Here is a 17,699-nt window from a genome sequence, read left to right on the forward strand (position 1 = left end):
GCCAGAGGAAGTGGTGGAGGCAGGTACAATTACGACATTTAAAAGTATTTGAGTGGGTACATGAAGAGGAAGCATTTAGAGGGACCTGGCAAATGAGACTAGATCAGTGGTCGGCGTGTACACGTTGGACTGAAGGGTCTGTGTCTGTGCTATACACCTCACTGGCTGCATTTGATAAATCACTGCTTAGGACTCAGTTGGAGTACCATGTCCAATGATGGACATCATACTTTACAATAAATATCAAAGCTTTGGGGATTGAGCACAAGGACATTTAGTTAAATAATATGGTGGTACAAAGGGTCTTCATTTATGTGGAGATATGGGAGAAGTTCTTCGTATAGCAGAGAGGATTAAGGGAGATTTAATTGAGATACTCAAATTGAAAGGTATAATGTGAAAAAGGGAAAACTGTTTTGATTGACAGGAGCGTTGGTAACCACGAAATTGATTGAAGGTAATTTGCAAAAGAACCTGAAGATAATTTTTTTTAATGCAGTGAGTTATTATGATCTGGAATTGATTGTCTGAAAGAACCGTGAAAGGAAATTTAACAGTAGCATTCAAAATGGAACTGGATATACAATTGAAAAGGAAACATCGCCTAGCTATGGGAAAGGGTCAGGGAGGGGGTGTTTGAGTGGAACTTTCACATCATCAGTGCAGGCACAATGAGCCAAATAGTATGCTTTGTGATTCACCTTCAGGAGTTTTGCATGACTTGAGTATTAGATTAAATGGTTCTGAATTACTGTTAATAACAAATATTAGTCAGCGATTGGTGTAAAAGTTTAGCTTGCCTATAATATCAAAACAGGAAATAGCAGACCATGACAAGTTCTTGCAGTAAATACTGATCTATTTGTATTTCAGTTCAGTGACTGCCACATGTTTGGTAGAGAACATCATAAAAGGGACTAAGCTAAGCTATGTTGATTTGCACATAGCTAAATCTAGTATGCAATTTTAGTACGAATAAAGTAATTCATAATTTCTGATGTGATCACAAAATAGTCAACATGACCTTCAAAGAGCTAGAAGTTAGAATACTGTTTGTTTTGTACTTTAGTTCCTTAGTAATGATAGCAACGTCTTATAAAATGCTACAAAGTGAATTTTAGGCAATCCAAAATTGTAAATCTAGGGTATTTCTCACTGCTCTACATGAATTACAAGTTTATTACAGTAATTACCTATTGTGGACAAGAGATACTAAATGCTTTATTATACTGTCTCTCAAATTTATAATTTATAAACATTATTGCATTAAATTGTGCTGTTTCTTGTTTCTATACATTGATAAATAGAAAGTCCATTTTCAAGTTAAGTCACTGGTGTTTTTGTTTCGTCAGACAGGTATTCAGTTTTTCACCAAGCTTTTGAATGAGGAAAGCCAGCTCCTCAGTTGCTTGAGATTTGTCTTCTAGAAGTTCATATCGAAGACTTGAGATATCCTGTTTAATTTCTTTCAGTTCACCTAGGAAAGAAAATTGAAATATCACTGAAGATATTAAGTTTATGGGAAATAATTACTGAACTAATATTGATTTAAGGCATATGAAATACAATTTAAAAACAACATGATTTAACACAATAAATAATATCTAGAAGAAAATTCATTTTGCAGTTATGAGAAGCAAATTGTTGACACTACTGTTGTAGTTGGCAGAATTGAATTTTTCATCTTATTTATTCCTTATTTTAATCCCATCACATCTCATTGTCATCGGCAATCTCTTGGTAATAGTATATGATTGTTCACCTAGGAGATTCCATGTCACTGGTCATGGGATCGGTGGGTCCTTATGTGGCTGATGATCCCTTTCCGAAAGCATATTTGGTATTTGCTTTCAGGAAGTGGAATTGGGTTTGAAATCATCGGTGTTCCTTTTCCATACTTCATGCTGATGGCTGTTCTCAATGAATTGTGTCCCTTCAGACAGGAACTTCCTCTTAGTCAATTTCTTTGGAATGAGGGTCTTCCATGCTTTGATGACTATGTTACATTTCATTGTGGAAGACTTCAGGAAGCCTTTGAAACACTTCCTTTGTTCTCCTCTTGGTCGTGTGTTTTCCTTGTGCTGGGCAAAGATGATTTGCTTTGACAATCGAAACTCAGGCATTCTAACACATGGTTGGCCCAAAGGAGGTGGTCTCAGATGACCATGACCTCAGTGCTGATGCTGTTGACCCATCACAACTAAACTTCAGTTAAGTTAAAGAGTAATTTTGCCCATCCATCTGAACACATCTTTAATTTGTGTCATCAACACTGAACATCACAAAGATGCTTATATTTTGAGAGAGCTCTTTTAACCAAAATGAAATGAAGTTGGCTTCTGGGAGAAGTTGAAGTGTCTCATGGCAATGTTGCAATTTGACTTACGGGAAATGTTACATGGCTCAAGTAGCCACGGAAATAAGAAATAGCTAAAGGCAAGCAGGCAACTAATTGGGATATCAGCTTACAGCTGGGGTTCTCAAGGTTTGTGAAGGTTTGTAGCTCAGGTTGAGGTTTAAGGTGTAGGTTTGCTCGCTGAGCTGTAGATTTGATGTCCAGATGTTTCATTACCTGGCTAGGTAACAGCATCAGTGGTGACCTCCAAGTGAGGTGAAGCTGTTGTCTCCTGCTTTCTATTTGTATGTTTGTCCTGGATGGGGTTGCTGGGGTTTGTGATGATGTCATTTCCTGTTCATTTTCTGAGAGTAAGTTTGCTGATGACACAAAGGTCAGGGTGTTGTTGATATGGTCAAGGGCTGTTGCAGGCTACAACATGACAGAGCTGGGCTGAGAAGTGGCAGATTGAGTTCAACCTAGATAAATGCGAAGTGATTCATTTTGGAAGGTTGAATACAGGTTAAAGACAGGATTCTTGGCAGTGTGGAGAAACAGCGGGATCTTGGGGTCCATGTACATAGATCCCTCAAAGTTGCCACTCAGGGTGAGAGGGTTGTTAAGAAGATGTATGGTGTTTTGGCTTTCATTAACGGGGATTGAGTTTAAGAGTTGTGAGATTTTGCTGCAGCTCTATAAAACCCTAGTCAGACACACTTGGAATATTGTGTCCAGTTCTAGTTGCCGGATTATAGGAAGGATGTAGATGTTTTAGACAGGGTGCAGAGGAGATTTACCAGGATGCTTCCTGGATCGGAGGACATGTCTAATGAAAAGAGGTTGAATGAGCTAGGGTTTTCACACTGGAGAGAAAAAGGAAGAGAGGTGACTTGATAGACGTGTACAAAGTAATGAAATGCAGAGATAGAGTAGATAGCCAGACACTTTTCCCCAGGGCATAAGAGGCTGTCATGAAAGGTCATAACTTTAAGGTGATTGGTGGAAGGGTTAGGGGAGATGTCAGAGGTAGGTTCTTTACCCAGAGAGTGGTGGGTGCGTGGAATGCACTGCCAACGATGATAGTAGAGTCCGAGACTTTAGGGATATGCTGGTCAAGCACATGAACGGCAGTAAATTGAGGGGTGCATAGGTTAGGTTGATCTTAGATTAGGATAAATGCTAGACACAAGATCGAGAGCCTAAGGGCCTGCACTGTGCAGTACTGGCTTTTGCCTGAAATGTTGATTTTCCTGCTCCTCGGATGCTGCCTGACCCGCTGTGCTTTTCCAGCACCACTCTAATCTTGACTCTGATCTCTAGCATCTGCAGTCCTCACTTTTGCCTTGTACTGTTTTACGTTCTTTAATGACAACCTTGCACTGGGCTGGTATGTATTGCTTATCCTGGGGGAGAAATGAGTCGAGTAAAAAGTGAGGTCTGCAGATGCTGGAGATCAGAGCTGAAAATGTGTTGCTGGTTAAAGCACAGCAGGTCAGGCAGCATCCAAGGAACAGGAAATTTGACGTTTTGGGCATAAGCCCTTCATCAGGAATGAGGAAAGTGTGTCCAGCAGGCTAAGATAAAAGGTAGGGAGGAGGGACAGGGGGATGGGCGATGGAGATGTGATAGGTGGAAGGAGGTCAAGGTGAGGGTGATAGGCCGGAGTGGAGTGGGGGCGGAGAGGTCAGGAAGAAAATTGCAGGTGAGGAGGGCGGTGCTGAGTTTGAGGGAATCGACTGAGACAAGGTGGGGGGGAAGGGAAATGAGGAAACTGGAGAAATCTGAGTTCATCCCTTGTGGTTGGAGGGTTCCCAGGCGGAAGATGAGGCGCTCTTCCTCCAGCCGTTGTGTTGTTATGTTCTGGCGATGGAGGAGTCCAAGGATCTGCATGTCCTTGGTGGAGTGGGAGGGAGAGTTAAAGTGTTGAGCCATGGGGTGGTTGGGTTGGTTGGTCCTGGTGTCCCAGAGGTGTTCCCTGAAACGTTCCGCAAGTAGGCGGCCCGTCTCCCCAATGTAGAGGTGGCCACATTGGGTGCAGCGGATGCAATAGATGATGTGTGTGGAGGTGCAGGTGAATTTATGGCGGATATGGAAGGATCCTTTGGGGCCTTGGAGAGAGGTAAGGGAGGAGGTGTGGGGGTTGGTTGGTCCTGGCATCCCAGAAATGAGTCCCATATTTCTGCCCATCAGAAGGAACAAAAAGTCAGTGCCTGCAAAGGAGGGCACTGATTTCCCCCTTTCTGGGCAAAGTTCAGCAACTATACAGGGCAGCTAACTCTAGACTGATAGTTCTTGTCCAGGAGCTCAATTGTGGTGCAGGCACAAGGGATGGTGATGAATTCTGGGATATCTAGTGAGTGGTGCATTGTTCCAGGAACTGCGAGTGGTGAGATGGAGTGGAAATTGTATGTAACAGCTGTCACAAGGGCATGGTAGGTAATTAATGATGTTTGGTGAGATATGGCAAGAGAATTCACTAAGCCTTGTGCCAACATACCCTCCAGAAAACATAATGGACCTCAGACTTAACCAAACATACATAAGATTCTGTCCTATGTCTTACAAACTTACCGCTTTTTTTTCAGGAATATGTTGCCCAACACATTTACTTCAAAGACTTTTAAAGTGTATCTACATATTGTAACACCAATTCTATTTTATACTTTGAAGGTGACTGACCACTCTGTTGTCTAGTTCTTTCATTGTCTCTTTGTGTCTACAGTTTAGAGAATGTAGTAGGTGTATTTTACAGTCATACTTGTATTCCAAATGTTGTTTAGCAGAGTTCTTTATTAGGAGTTCTTTTCTTGAGTGATTATAGTTCAAGAGATATGTTTCTTTACAATCTACATAAATGTTGTTGATCCTTACCTTCATTAACTTCATCATTTTCTTTATCAACTTGAGCTTTCAAGACATATCGTTTGATCAGTCGTTTCATTATTTGCTGTGAAAAACAAGAAAACAACAAAACCAAGAGTACCAAAGAATAATCAGAAAAATAGAAATGTTAAGGTTTATTTCTGACTAACAATGAATGCCCTGAATTAGATGTTAATAGAGCTCTAAAAATACAGCTCATGGATTACCTATTTATACTGAACCAATTCACAAAGAACAGATGATAGAATGTGAATTGTTGTGCTCTCGTGAACATTTTTCAGTCAGCACTCTGGAATAGCCATTGATTCTTTTTTCTCCTCAGGTCAGCTCAGTCCACTTCCAGATTATCTCAGGGTCAGAACAAAACATCAGAAAATAACTGGTTTCTTTCTTTCTGTTGACTTTTCAAACTTTTGTGATATGTAGGTATTTTGTACAATATGTACCATTTGAAGTATGACAGAGAACCACTGAACTCAAGCTCATTTTATGGGAACAGGGTACTGAGTTAGATGATCAGATATGATCAAGTTGCATGGAAAGGGGGCTCAATGGGCAGAGTGGCTTACCTGTGCTTCTATTTTCTATGTTTCTATGTATTTTACTACGTTTCCCCAATACCCCGTGGCCACTTTTTCTTGTCACTATCATCACAGAGCATCACATATAGACAAGGCAGCAATATTTATTGACATCCAACAGAAGGGAATGCAAAGGAAACAAATACAGGCTGCAGTTCACTACCAAAAGGCAGACTAACTGCTGGGATCTTGACTATGGCAGTCTACGCTGGTATTCTGTATGCAGTTAGTATCTACTGGGACTGGGTATCAACCAGATAAGCACTAAGTGAATGAGCATTAAGTGAGCAGCCCTGAGATGCAGCCTGTTCTAGTCTGTGAGCTGGATGCTGTCCATGCACACAAAGCCCTGAAGCCTTTCAATACTAGTTGGCAGTGGGCCCTGCATTGCAAATCTGTGCTTCATGAAGGTTTGGAAATTAATTAGAGAGATGCCAGGTGCCAATGTTCCCAAGGTGTTGTTGAGTCCTAAGCAATATAGAGGTCATTCAGAGCAAGCAGTCAGCTGACCCAGCCAGATACCTGCTCTGATTTCCATGTCAAGTTTTCTCGACATCTACCTTGTTCGGCAAGTTTGGTAAGGTAGGAAGCTGAATATTAATGAGGTGAGTTGGACCATTAACAAGGCGTTAGATAAAAAATAATCCCACTTAACTGGCAACTTGCCTCACCACTCAGCAAAAGCACAAGACTATTAGACACAGGGGCAGAAATTAGGCCATTCAGTCCATTGAGTCTGCTCCACCACTCAATCATGGCTGATAGGTTTCTCAACTCCATTCTCCCACTTTCTCCCCATAACCCTTGATCCCTTTGATACTCAAGTACCTATGTAACTCAGTCTTAAATATACTCAATGACCTTGTCTCCACAGCCCTCTGTGGCAATGAATTCCATAGATTCACCTCTCTGGCTGAAGTTTGTCCTTATCTCCATTCTAAAAGGTCTGCCCATGGGTCCTAGTCTCTCTTACCAATGGAAACATCTTCCCAACATCTACTCTGTCCAGGCCATTCAATATTCTGTATGTTTCAATTAGATGCCCCCGATACTTCTAAACTCCATCGAGTATAGTCCCAGAATCCTCAAATGTTCCTCATATATTAAGCCTTTGATTCCTAGGATCATTCTTGTGACCCTCCACCAAACACAATCCAGGGCTAATACTGGATTGAAGGTATGAAGCCCAGAATTGCTCACAATATTCCAAATATGGTCTTACCAAAGCCTTATAGAGCCTCAGACCTCAAAATAAATGCCATCATTGCATTTGCCTTCCTCACCACTCACTCAACCTGCAAGATTACCGAGAGAATCCTGGACTAGAACTTCCAATACTCTTTGCACTTCAGACTTCTGAATTTTCTCCTCATTTAGAAAATAGTCCATGCCTCTATTCCTCCTAACAAAGTGCAGAACCTCACACTTTCCCATGTTGTACTCCATCTGCCACTTCTTTGGCACTCTCCTAACCTGTCCAAGTCATTCTAAGCCTTCCTGCCTCCTCAATGCTACCTGTCCCTCTACCTACCTTTGTATCATCTGCAAGCCTAGCCAGAATGCCCTCAGTTCATTCATCTAGATCATTAATGTATAAAGTAAGTGAAATGTTATGGCCCTAACACTGCGCCGTGCAGAACACCACTTGTCATCGGCTGCCATCCTGAGGAGGACCCTTTTCTCCCCACTGTCTGCTTTCTGCCAGACAGCCAATCTTCTATCCATGCTAGTATCCTGCCTCTGGACCCTGATCTTACTCAGTAGCCTTCTGTGTGGCACCTTGTCAAAGGCCTTCTTGAAATCTAGGTAGATAACATCCATTTGCCCTCCTTTGTCTAACCTGCTTGTTACTTTTTTTTAAGATTACTTACATTAGATTAGATTACTTACAGTGTGGAAACAGGCCCTTCGGCCCAACAAGTCCACACCGACCCGCCGAAGCGCAACCCACCCATACATTTACCCCTTACCTAATACTACGGGCAATTTAGCATGGCCAATTCATCTGACCTGCACATCTTTGGACTGTGGGAGGAAACCGGAGCACCCAGAGGAAACCCACGCAGACACGGGGAGAACGTGCAAACTCCACACAGTCAGTCGCCTGAGGCGGGAATTGAACCCGGGTCTCTGGCGCTGTGAGGCAGCAGTGCTAACCACTGTGCCACCGTGCCGCCCACAAACAGTCCACACCGACCCGCCACCCACCCATACCCTACATTTACCCCTTACCTAACACTACGGGCAATTTAGCATGGCCAATTCACCTGACCCGCACATCTTTGGACTGTGGGAGGAAACCCACGCAGACACGGGGAGAACGTGCAAACTCCACACAGTCTGTCACCTGAGGTGGGAATTGAACCCGGGTCTCAGGCGCTGTGATGCAAAGAGTTCTAGCAGATTTGTCAGGCATGAACTCCACTTGATGAAACCTTGCTGACTTTGCCCTATTTTACCACACATTTCCAAATACCTGAATTCAGAAATCTCATCCTTCACAGAGGATTCCAGGATCTTACCCACAACCGATCAATCGGTCTGTAATTTTCTGCCTTTTTAAACAGGGGTGCCATGTTAGCGATTTTCCAGTCCTCTGTACCCTCCCTGATTCTAGAGATTCCTGAAAGATCACCACTACTGTCTCCCCTATCTCTTTAGCTATCACCCTTTGAACTCTGGGGTGTAGACCTTCTGGTCCAGGTAATTTATCCACCTTCAGGCCATTTAGTTTATTTTGCACTTTTTCCTTGGTGATGGCCACCAAACTCAGCTCTGCCCCTAACTCTCTTGAATCTTTGGGCTATTACTCGTGTCTTCCATTGTGAAGATTGACACAAAGTAATTATTCAGTACCTCAGCCATTTCCTTGTTCCACACTACTACCCCTCCAGCATCATTTCCCAGTGGCTCAATGTTCACTTTTCCCTCTTTTTTGCCCTTTACACATCTAAAGAAATTCTGACAATCTTACTTTATATTACTGGCTAGCTTACCCTCATATTTAATCTACTCCCTCCTTACTCCTTTCTTTGTTGCCGTCTCTTAGTCTTTGTAAGCTTCCCAATCCGCTGGCTCCTCACTGCCTTTCGCCACATTCCATACTTTCTCTCTTGTTTTTATGTTATCCCTGACTTCCCTAGTGAGCCACGGTTGCTTCATCCTTCTTGGACCAAGCTTCTTTTTCCTCGGGATGAAGCTCTGCTGTGTCTCCTGAATTACTCCCAGAAACTCCTGCCATTGCTTATCCACTGTCTTTCCTGCTATGCTCCTCTCCCGGTCAATTCTACCCAGTGCCTCCCTCATGCCTGTATAATTGCCTTTATTCAGCTGTAATACCTTTACCTCTGATTCTATCTTCTTCCTCTCAAATTGCAGAGTAAGTTCAGCCATATCACGATTACTGCCCCCTAAGGGTTCCTTCACCTTAAGTTCTCTGATGAAGTCTACCTCATTGCACAACACTAAATCCAGTATTGCCTGTTCCCTGATAGGCTTCACCAAAAGCTGCTCCAAACAGCCATCTCCTCGACATTCTATAAAAACCTTTTCCTGCGATCCACTACCAACCTGATTTTCCCAGCCCACCTGCATATTGAAATCCCCTATGATCACTGTAACTTTGCTTTTCCTACACACCTTTTCTATCTCCTGGTGTGTCTTGCGCCCCAGCTCTTGACTACTGTTTGGAGGCCTGTACATAACTCAACTATGGATTTTTTTTAACCTTTGCAGTTCCTCAATTCAAATTCTACACTATCTGACCCTATTTCGTTTATTATTATTGACTTAATTTCATTTCTTACTAATAAGGCAACCCCACCCCCTCTGACCATCTGCCTATCTTTTCAATAGGATGTATATCCTTGAAAATTCAGCTCCAACTCTGATCCCCTTGCAGCCACATCTCTGTGATGCCTACCACATCATACCTGTCAATTTCAATCTGCACCACAAGCTCATTTACCTTATTCTTTATATGTGTACATTCAGATATAACACCTTCAGTCCTGTATTAATTGTCCCTCTTCTCATTGTCATTTGTTTGTCCAGCATGCTGGAAGTTTGATTGCTAACCCTTTCCATACACTCTGTCCCATATGTGTCTGTGTTGCAGACTTTAATAACCTCTCCTGAGTTCTGCAGTCTTACCTTCGGGTTTTCTAATTTCCCCTGTAACTGAACTCTCCTTCCCCCTAATGGGCAAGTTGCTCCCGACGTTGAGTTTGGGTTCATCTGATTCAAATCATACCACAGTCCACATTGTTCAGACCCCTTTAAGATCTCATCCAGTCTATTTAGATACAATTAGCTCGCCTTCTCTCGTACTGTGCTTTTTGGGTCTTTTTATTTTCATAGCTTCATCTTAAAGTTTGCCCAATTTTCTGGCCTACAACTAAACTTTGCTGACTTGTGTCTTTTCCACCCTAATACTAAACTTAATTTCTTATTTAATTATGGATGATATTTTTCCCAGAGCCTTTTTTTAAAGAGGGAAAACCTTAGCTTTTAAAATAATACACGAATTGTGGATGCTGAAGATCTGAATGAAAACATTACGGAAGAAACTCAGCAGGTCTGGCAGCATATGTGGAGAGAAAGCAGAGTTAATGTTTTGAATCATTGATCCTTCACCAGAGATTGACACTAGGTAATAAAATTAGCTCAGCCATGGTAGGCTGAATGGCTTCATTGTACAACTTAACAATTTTGTTATTCCATGAATTCATTCCATTGCTGTTTTCCATTTTTAAAATGAGGTTGAGAATCATATAGGCTTCCTGCTTTGCAGTGAACATAGCTGATTCTGGATAACAACTTTGTCTGCCTTTGTGTCTTAATTTAACCTAAAGCTGACCTTTGACTTTGAGGCTGTTCTTCCTTGGTCATGTGATTTGACAGATGAAGTCTACAGGCCAAGTTTTGAAGTAATTTAAATCCTACCAACCTGAAAAAGACCATATTCCTACTTTCTACTTCTTAGTAGCAAGCCAGTTTTCTATCCATGCCAACTTGCGACTCCCTACAGCGTGAATTTTTATTTACCACAATAACCTTTGATGTGGCCCCCTACCACATGTATTCTGGAAGTCTAAATATATTTTCTGATTCCTCTTTTTCTACAGCACCAGTTACTTCTTCTAAGAATGTCATAAATGAGTTAAATATTTTCTTCTGACAAAATATATTGGTTATCCCTAATTGCCTTGAACTCATCTAACTGCCTTGTTATAACATCTTTAATAATGTTAATGTTTAACAATGTTAATCTTTTTAAAATATATTTTTATTTAAAAAGTTTTTTTTTCTTTTGAATATAACAAATACAAAACCAAACAATTCAAAATACAAAACGAATATCAAAAAAACAAAACTACTAATTACGTAAATAAATACTAACTAAGCTAAAAAAGGAAAATCTTCACAATAATAATGATGATAATCATAATATAGCTTAGCAGAACAAAGCAATAGCACTTGATCATTGAGCGCATAAGTTTATACATATTTGTATGTTTATAATTCCTCCCCTCTGGATATCATTACTTAGAATTTCCATGGCCATATAAAGGCTCTTATTAGTATGGCATCCAAATCTGTACCCAGGTAATCCAAATAGGGCTGCCACATCTTATAGAAATTCTCAGTTTTATGGTGCACCATACTTGTCACGAAGGTCAAGGGGATGTGCTCCATCACTAGCTTACGCCAGCCCGCCTGCCAGCCCCAGGGGATTTTCCAACATCCACCCTAATACAATGTTCTTTCTGGCACAAAAAATAAGGATACTGAAAAGTCGTTTTTGCATGCATCTAATGAAAGAGGATTAACAAAGCCAAGAAGGAGAGTTACTAGGTCCATCTCCAACTCCGTCCTCAAGGTCTTCGATATTTCTCCTGCCACAGTACTCCAATATGTCCACAGTCAGTGACAGGACCAAAAGATGATGAGGAAGTGTGCCCACACTCACTTTACATTTAGGACACATTGGAGATGCTCCTGCTTTAAATTTAGAGAGGCAGTCTGGGGCTAGATGGACTCTGTGGAGAATCTTCTATTGAAAAGGTGTGGGTCCTGTTGCAAAATTGAGATCCTACTTGCATTTTCCCAGATATCCTCCCATATTTCAGAAGAGATCTCAATGTCCAACCCCCACTCCCATACCTTACAGAGCCATTCGGTCTCGTCCGAGGGTCCCTCTCCCAGTAGATGATAAGTGTTGCTAACAGGTAATGTACCCTCAGCACTCAACACCCTCTTCTCCATGTCAGAGCTATAAGGATCAGTTACAAGTGTGGTCTCTTTTTGTATGAAGTTTTTAATTTGAAAGAAACAAAAGAAGTCCCTACTGGGCAATTCATATTTCCGGGCCAACTGGTCAAAAGACATCAGTATGTTCCCTTTCAATAAATCAACCGACAAGACATGCCTTTAGCTGCCCACAGTTTAAACCCAGAGTCCATCATCCCTGGCTGAAAGCCCAGCACACCATCTATGGGTGTCAAAAATGACGTTTAGGCAATATTGCTCTCACCCCTGACACATTGCCCTCCATGCCTTGACAGCATTGATGACTATTGGACTATGGCAATATTCCTTAACTGTTCTCATTTTGTCTAAGAACAGCAGGCTAATAAGAGGGCAGCTTGCCTGAGATGCTTTGATGTCCAACCAACGTGAGTGAGGGTTCCCCTAGGCCCAATCATTCACATAAGATAACAACAAGATTAAGTGATAGTTTTTGTTATCTGGGAGACCCACTTCTCCCAGTCTGTAAGGTAACTGCAATTTAGTCAATTTAATTAGGGGCTGCTTGCAATACCAGATAAAAGAAGTAAACCAGCCGTTTAGACTTCTGAATGTTTCCTTAGTAAAAAGCAAAGGGAGAATTCACATACGATACAACAGACAGGGCAGAATGTTCATTTTAATGAGGGCTATCTGACCTAACAAAGAGATCTACAAAGATCCTGCTTGATTCTGTCGAATAAATGGGCAAAATTGGCTTTAAATAGCTGATCAAAAATGGGAGTAATAAACATACCTAAGTAGAGAACGCGCTCTTGCGAGCATCTAAAAGGGAACCAAGATCCATCCTCAGGATCAGGCACTCTCAGGAGACCTCCCATGGGCATGGTCTCTGACTTCGCAAAATTGATCTTATAACAATAATGCTAACCTTTAACAATGTTAAGCTAGCTAGCCTGAAGTTTCCTGCTTTCTGCCTCCTGCTTTGAATAAAGAAATAACATTAGCTATTAATTAATCTAAAGGAACCTTCCATGAATCTAATGGGTTTTGGAAAATAAAAACCAATCATCAACTATTTCACCAGCTACTTCTTTTAAGTCCATCAGGACTTGGGGATTCGTCAACTTGCAATTCCAACAAATGACTTCGTACGACTTCCTTGATCATTGTAATTTTCCTGAGTTCCCTCCTGCCTTTCAATTCCTGATTTACATCTATTTCTGCGATACAACTTTTCTCCTCTCTTTTGGAGACTGAAGCAAAATATCTGTTCAAGTCAAATGCTAGCTCTTTATCTCTTTAATCATCTGAAGAAAGATTTTCATTCTGTGTTTTTATATTTTTAGCTCCGTTTATCTTATGCCTTTTCCTCCATTTGACAATTCCAATTGATATGCAGGCTAAAATCCCCCATTGACAATTAGAGTCATAGAGTACAGCACAGAAACAGACCCTTCAGTCCAACTTGTCCATGCCAACCAGATATCCCAACCCAATCTAGTCCCACCTACCAGCACCCAGCCCATATCCCTCCAAACCCTTCCTATTCATTTACCCATCCAGATGCCTCTTAAATGTTGCAATTGTACCAGCCTCCACCACTTCCTCTGGCAGCTCATTCCATACACGTACCACCCTGTGTGTAAAAGTTGCCCCTTAGATCTCTTTTATATCTTTCCCCTCTCACCCCAAACCTATGCCCTCTAGTTCTGGACATCCCTTCCCCAGGGAAAATACCTTGTCTATTTACCCTATCCATGCCCCCCATGATTTTATAAACCTCTATAATGTCACCACTCAGCCTCTGATGCTCCAAGGAAAACAGCCCTAGCCTATTCAAACTCTCCCTGTAGCTCAAATCAATGAATGCTGACAATATCCTTGTGAATCTTTTCTGAACCCTTTCAAGTTTCACAATATCCTTCTTATAAGAAGTAGACCAGAAATTGCATGCAATATTCCAAAAGTGGCCTAACCAATGTCCTGTACAGCTGCAACATGACCGCCCCAACTCCTATACTCAATACTCTGACCAATAAAAGAAAGCATACCAAACACCTTCTTCACTATCCTATCTACCTGCGACTCTATTTTCAAGGAGCTATGAACCTGCACTTCAAGGTCTCCTTGTTCAGCAACACTCCCTAGGACCATACCATTAAGTGTATAAATCCTGCTAAGATTTGCTTTCCAAAATGCAGCACCTCACATTTATCTAAATTAAACACCATCTGCCACTCCTCATCTGATCAAAATCCCATTGTAATCTGGGGTAACCTTCTTCACTGTCCACTACACCTCCAATTTTGATTTAATCTGCAAACTTACTAACTATCCCTCCTACGTTCACATCCAAATCATTTATATAAATGATAAGAAGTAGTGGACCCAACACTGATCCTTATGGCATTCCACTGGTCACAGGCCTCCACTCTGAAAAACAACCGTCCACCACCACCCTCTGTCTTCTACCTTCAAGCCATTTCTGTATCCGAATGGCTAGTACTCCCTGTATTCCAAGAGATCTTAACTTGCTAACTAGTCTCCCATGGGTCCCAATCCAGGTAATTCCACAGCCATATCTCAGATGCAGCTGCTAGATCATACTTATTTATCTCAATTTGTACTACTCATTCATCTGCTCTGTTGTGAATGTTACACTCATTTAAATTAAATGCCTTAGGTTTTGTCCTTTTATTAATTTTGTAATCTCTAGTCCTCTCTGTTGCACCTGTCCCTTGGTATTGTCCTGTTTGAGTTCAGAGGGACAGGTTTCTTTTATCCTTCTGGATTGAGGTCCAAAATATAAATTAATCTACTTTTGAAGCTATTATAGCCTCTCTGAAGAGATTTTCCACCCATGGAATCCTGTACCATTATAGCCTTCATTTGGATTTTTCCACATTATAAAATCACCCAGGAATCCTCAAGACAACAGTGAGATTAAATGAAGGAAATTACCATAAAATGCCTCATGTGAAAGAATAAATAGTCTATTTTGCCCTAGTCAACCAATGCTTACACATTACAGAATGGCTTCACTCCTACACTACCTCCTCCATTTCCCACACATTAAGCCAAGTATTACAGTGCAGGACAATGCACAAGCAGGACAAAAACATTGCTGAGCAGGCCGACATAGTGCCCAATAATTTCAATTTGTTTTCGTCAGAACCCTCCTAGGGCAGGTTTTCCTCCCTGATAGCCAATTCGCTCCTCAATACTATATTGGCTGCTCACAATATAGTCTGTTCTGCATCTACCAAATGCAGACTGCGTAACTGCTTTGCAGAAAACAGCCGCTCAGTCTTAAGCACAACCTCTGCCTTCAACGACTTGCCATTTTAACACAGCATCATACCCTCATGCTTTAATTTCTGTCCTCGGTATGGTGCAATATCAGTAAAACCCAGTGCAAGTTGTATGAATAGATCTCATTTTCTGTTTTGGCACGTTACAGTCTTCTGAATTCACCACTGAGTTCAAAAATGTCAGGCAATGAACTCTGTCATTTTATTTTCCCCACCTTTTCCACAGCCCACAATCCAATCACCTCCAAAACCTTTTGTCTTTTGCTTTCTGCACAGCTGACCTACGTTCTGCCATTAACATTTTATATTAACTCCTGCATTGTACCTCTTTCTGTTTTCTTTATCCATTACCACTGCCTTTGCCATTCATTCTGTGACACCTGTGATCTCTAATCTTTCATTATCTATGGCCTTTCCCCCATCATTTCTGTTCTTACTGTCCCTCCCTTGTTTTGCTGCAGGGTAACACTCGTCACTTTTCCACTTTGCTGTCCTTGAGGATGATATGTTATGATTTAAAACAGACCAGAGTTCCTGCAGCCCAGTGGTGACATTATGTGACTTCCCCAATTTATTCATTAATTAGTGACTATTTATAGAAAGTAGATGACAGTGTATTTTACATAAACTCTTTAATGCAAGTCACATTCCTGAACAGAGCTGTGAAAGTACCTAACCTTGTGATGGATACACAAGCATCTTGTCACTGGCAGTCCGAGTGAAAGAAGGCAATGACATATTTGATTATTAGATTTAATAATTGAGGATGAGAGAAACTAGTTGTGAAGCTTTGGAATTCACTTCCAGGATTAGAACTTCAGGCAAAAACTTGCAATATTCAAGATTAAAACAGACTACTAGTTTAAAGGATGTGGGAAAAGGGTAGATAATTAAGATTAGTATTGTTTACTTGCAGTTAGAGTAAACACTAACAAGAACTGTTTTGGCCAAACAGCCTATTTCAGTCTTGTAATTTGGTGAGAAGTGGAGCTACTGATCATCGTGATGAAACTTCGAATGAACTATCCATTAAAGAAGGACTATATTAGAAAAATAGGTTAAAGAGAGACTATTAATCATATAAAGCTTGAGGGGTGCCAGTCTACAAGTGTGGGGCAAGGTTCGGAATCAAGTCTCTGTGAACAGGGATTAATCTGTGCAACTTAATTGAGTTTACAAATCTTTTTGATCCATTAGCCCATTAGTGAGAAAGCTGAGACTGATGACTATATTTTGTAAAGTTACAATAGGATAGAAATGGATTTGATAATTGGGCAGATCAATGGTAGATGGACTTTAACCCTGACAAATGCGAGGTGATGCACTTTGGAAGAAGAAACAAGGCAAGGGAGTACTCAAAACACTAGGAAGCTCAAAGGAACAGAGGGATCTTGGAGTGCTTGTCCATAGGTCCCTGAAGGTGGAAGGACAGGATAATAGGGTGGTTAAGAAGGCATACAGGATGCTGCCTTTAGCAGCTGTCGCAGATTATAAGAGTGGAGGGTCATGTTGGAGCAGTACAGAACTTTGGTCAGGCTGCTGCCGAAGTACTGTCTGCGGTTCTGGTTAGCAAACTTTAGGAAGGATGTGATTGCACTGGAGTGAGTACAAAGGCAATTCACCAGGATGTTATCTGGGATAGAGCATTTCAGCTATGAAGAGAGGCTGGATAAGCTCAGGTTGTTCTTTGGAGCAGAGAAGATTGAGGTGTGTAAGATAATGAGGAGCGTGGACAGGGTGGATAGAAAGAAGCTGTTCCCCTTTTTGAAGGATCAATAACAAAGGGGTATAGTTTTAAAGTGAAAGGAGGTTTAGAGGGGATGTGAGGAATAACATTTTCATCCAGAGTGTGGTAGAAGTCTGGAATACTTTATTGGGGGAGCAATTGAGATAGGAAACATCACAATCTTTAAAAGTACTTGGATGAACATTTGAAGTGTCATAACAATTGAGGATATGGTCTTAGTAGGTGAAAGTAAGACTAGGGTAGGGAGTCTATTTTTGTGGTACAAACCTGACGGAATTATCTTCTTCTGTACTGTATAATTCTATGATAATGATATTTGACCAATCCTTGTTGTCAAGCAAGATTTATCCAATTCAACCAAATATTATTCCATGCTTAAAAACCTATCTGCAATAGATTTTTATTCGGGAGATTCTGTTTAGGGATAGCAGTAAGATTTCCTGTGTTCAGTACTTGTAATAAAATCAGAAGCTGAATCTTTGTATACATTTGCTATATTGTTACAAGTAAGGTAAAGTTGCCATGGTGAGGGCCAGAAGTTGAGAAAGAGGTTCTTTCATGGTAACCTCTGCCATTGCAGAAATTGAACC

At 41.2% G+C, this 17,699-nt stretch overlaps 1 protein-coding gene across 5 annotated transcripts in view; it reads right to left on the bottom strand.

Annotated features, from left to right (window-relative positions):
- Nucleotides 1–1,197: 1,197 nt before the first annotated feature.
- LOC132833221 (short transient receptor potential channel 3) overlaps nucleotides 1,198–17,699 on the bottom strand; it is a 101,446-nt gene continuing 84,944 nt past the window's right edge. For all 5 annotated transcript variants that reach the window (XM_060851313.1, XM_060851312.1, XM_060851311.1 and 2 more), the window contains 2 exons: nucleotides 5,207–5,282; nucleotides 1,198–1,477 (listed from right to left, as the gene is read on the bottom strand). In XM_060851313.1, the coding sequence (XP_060707296.1) occupies nucleotides 1,329–1,477; nucleotides 5,207–5,282 (225 nt within the window). In that variant the 3' untranslated portion in view covers nucleotides 1,198–1,328. The remainder of the gene's footprint in view (nucleotides 1,478–5,206; nucleotides 5,283–17,699) is intronic.

The sequence above is a fragment of the Hemiscyllium ocellatum genome, chromosome 36 (assembly GCF_020745735.1).
Source record: "Hemiscyllium ocellatum isolate sHemOce1 chromosome 36, sHemOce1.pat.X.cur, whole genome shotgun sequence".
NCBI classification, from domain to species: Eukaryota; Metazoa; Chordata; class Chondrichthyes; order Orectolobiformes; family Hemiscylliidae; genus Hemiscyllium; species Hemiscyllium ocellatum.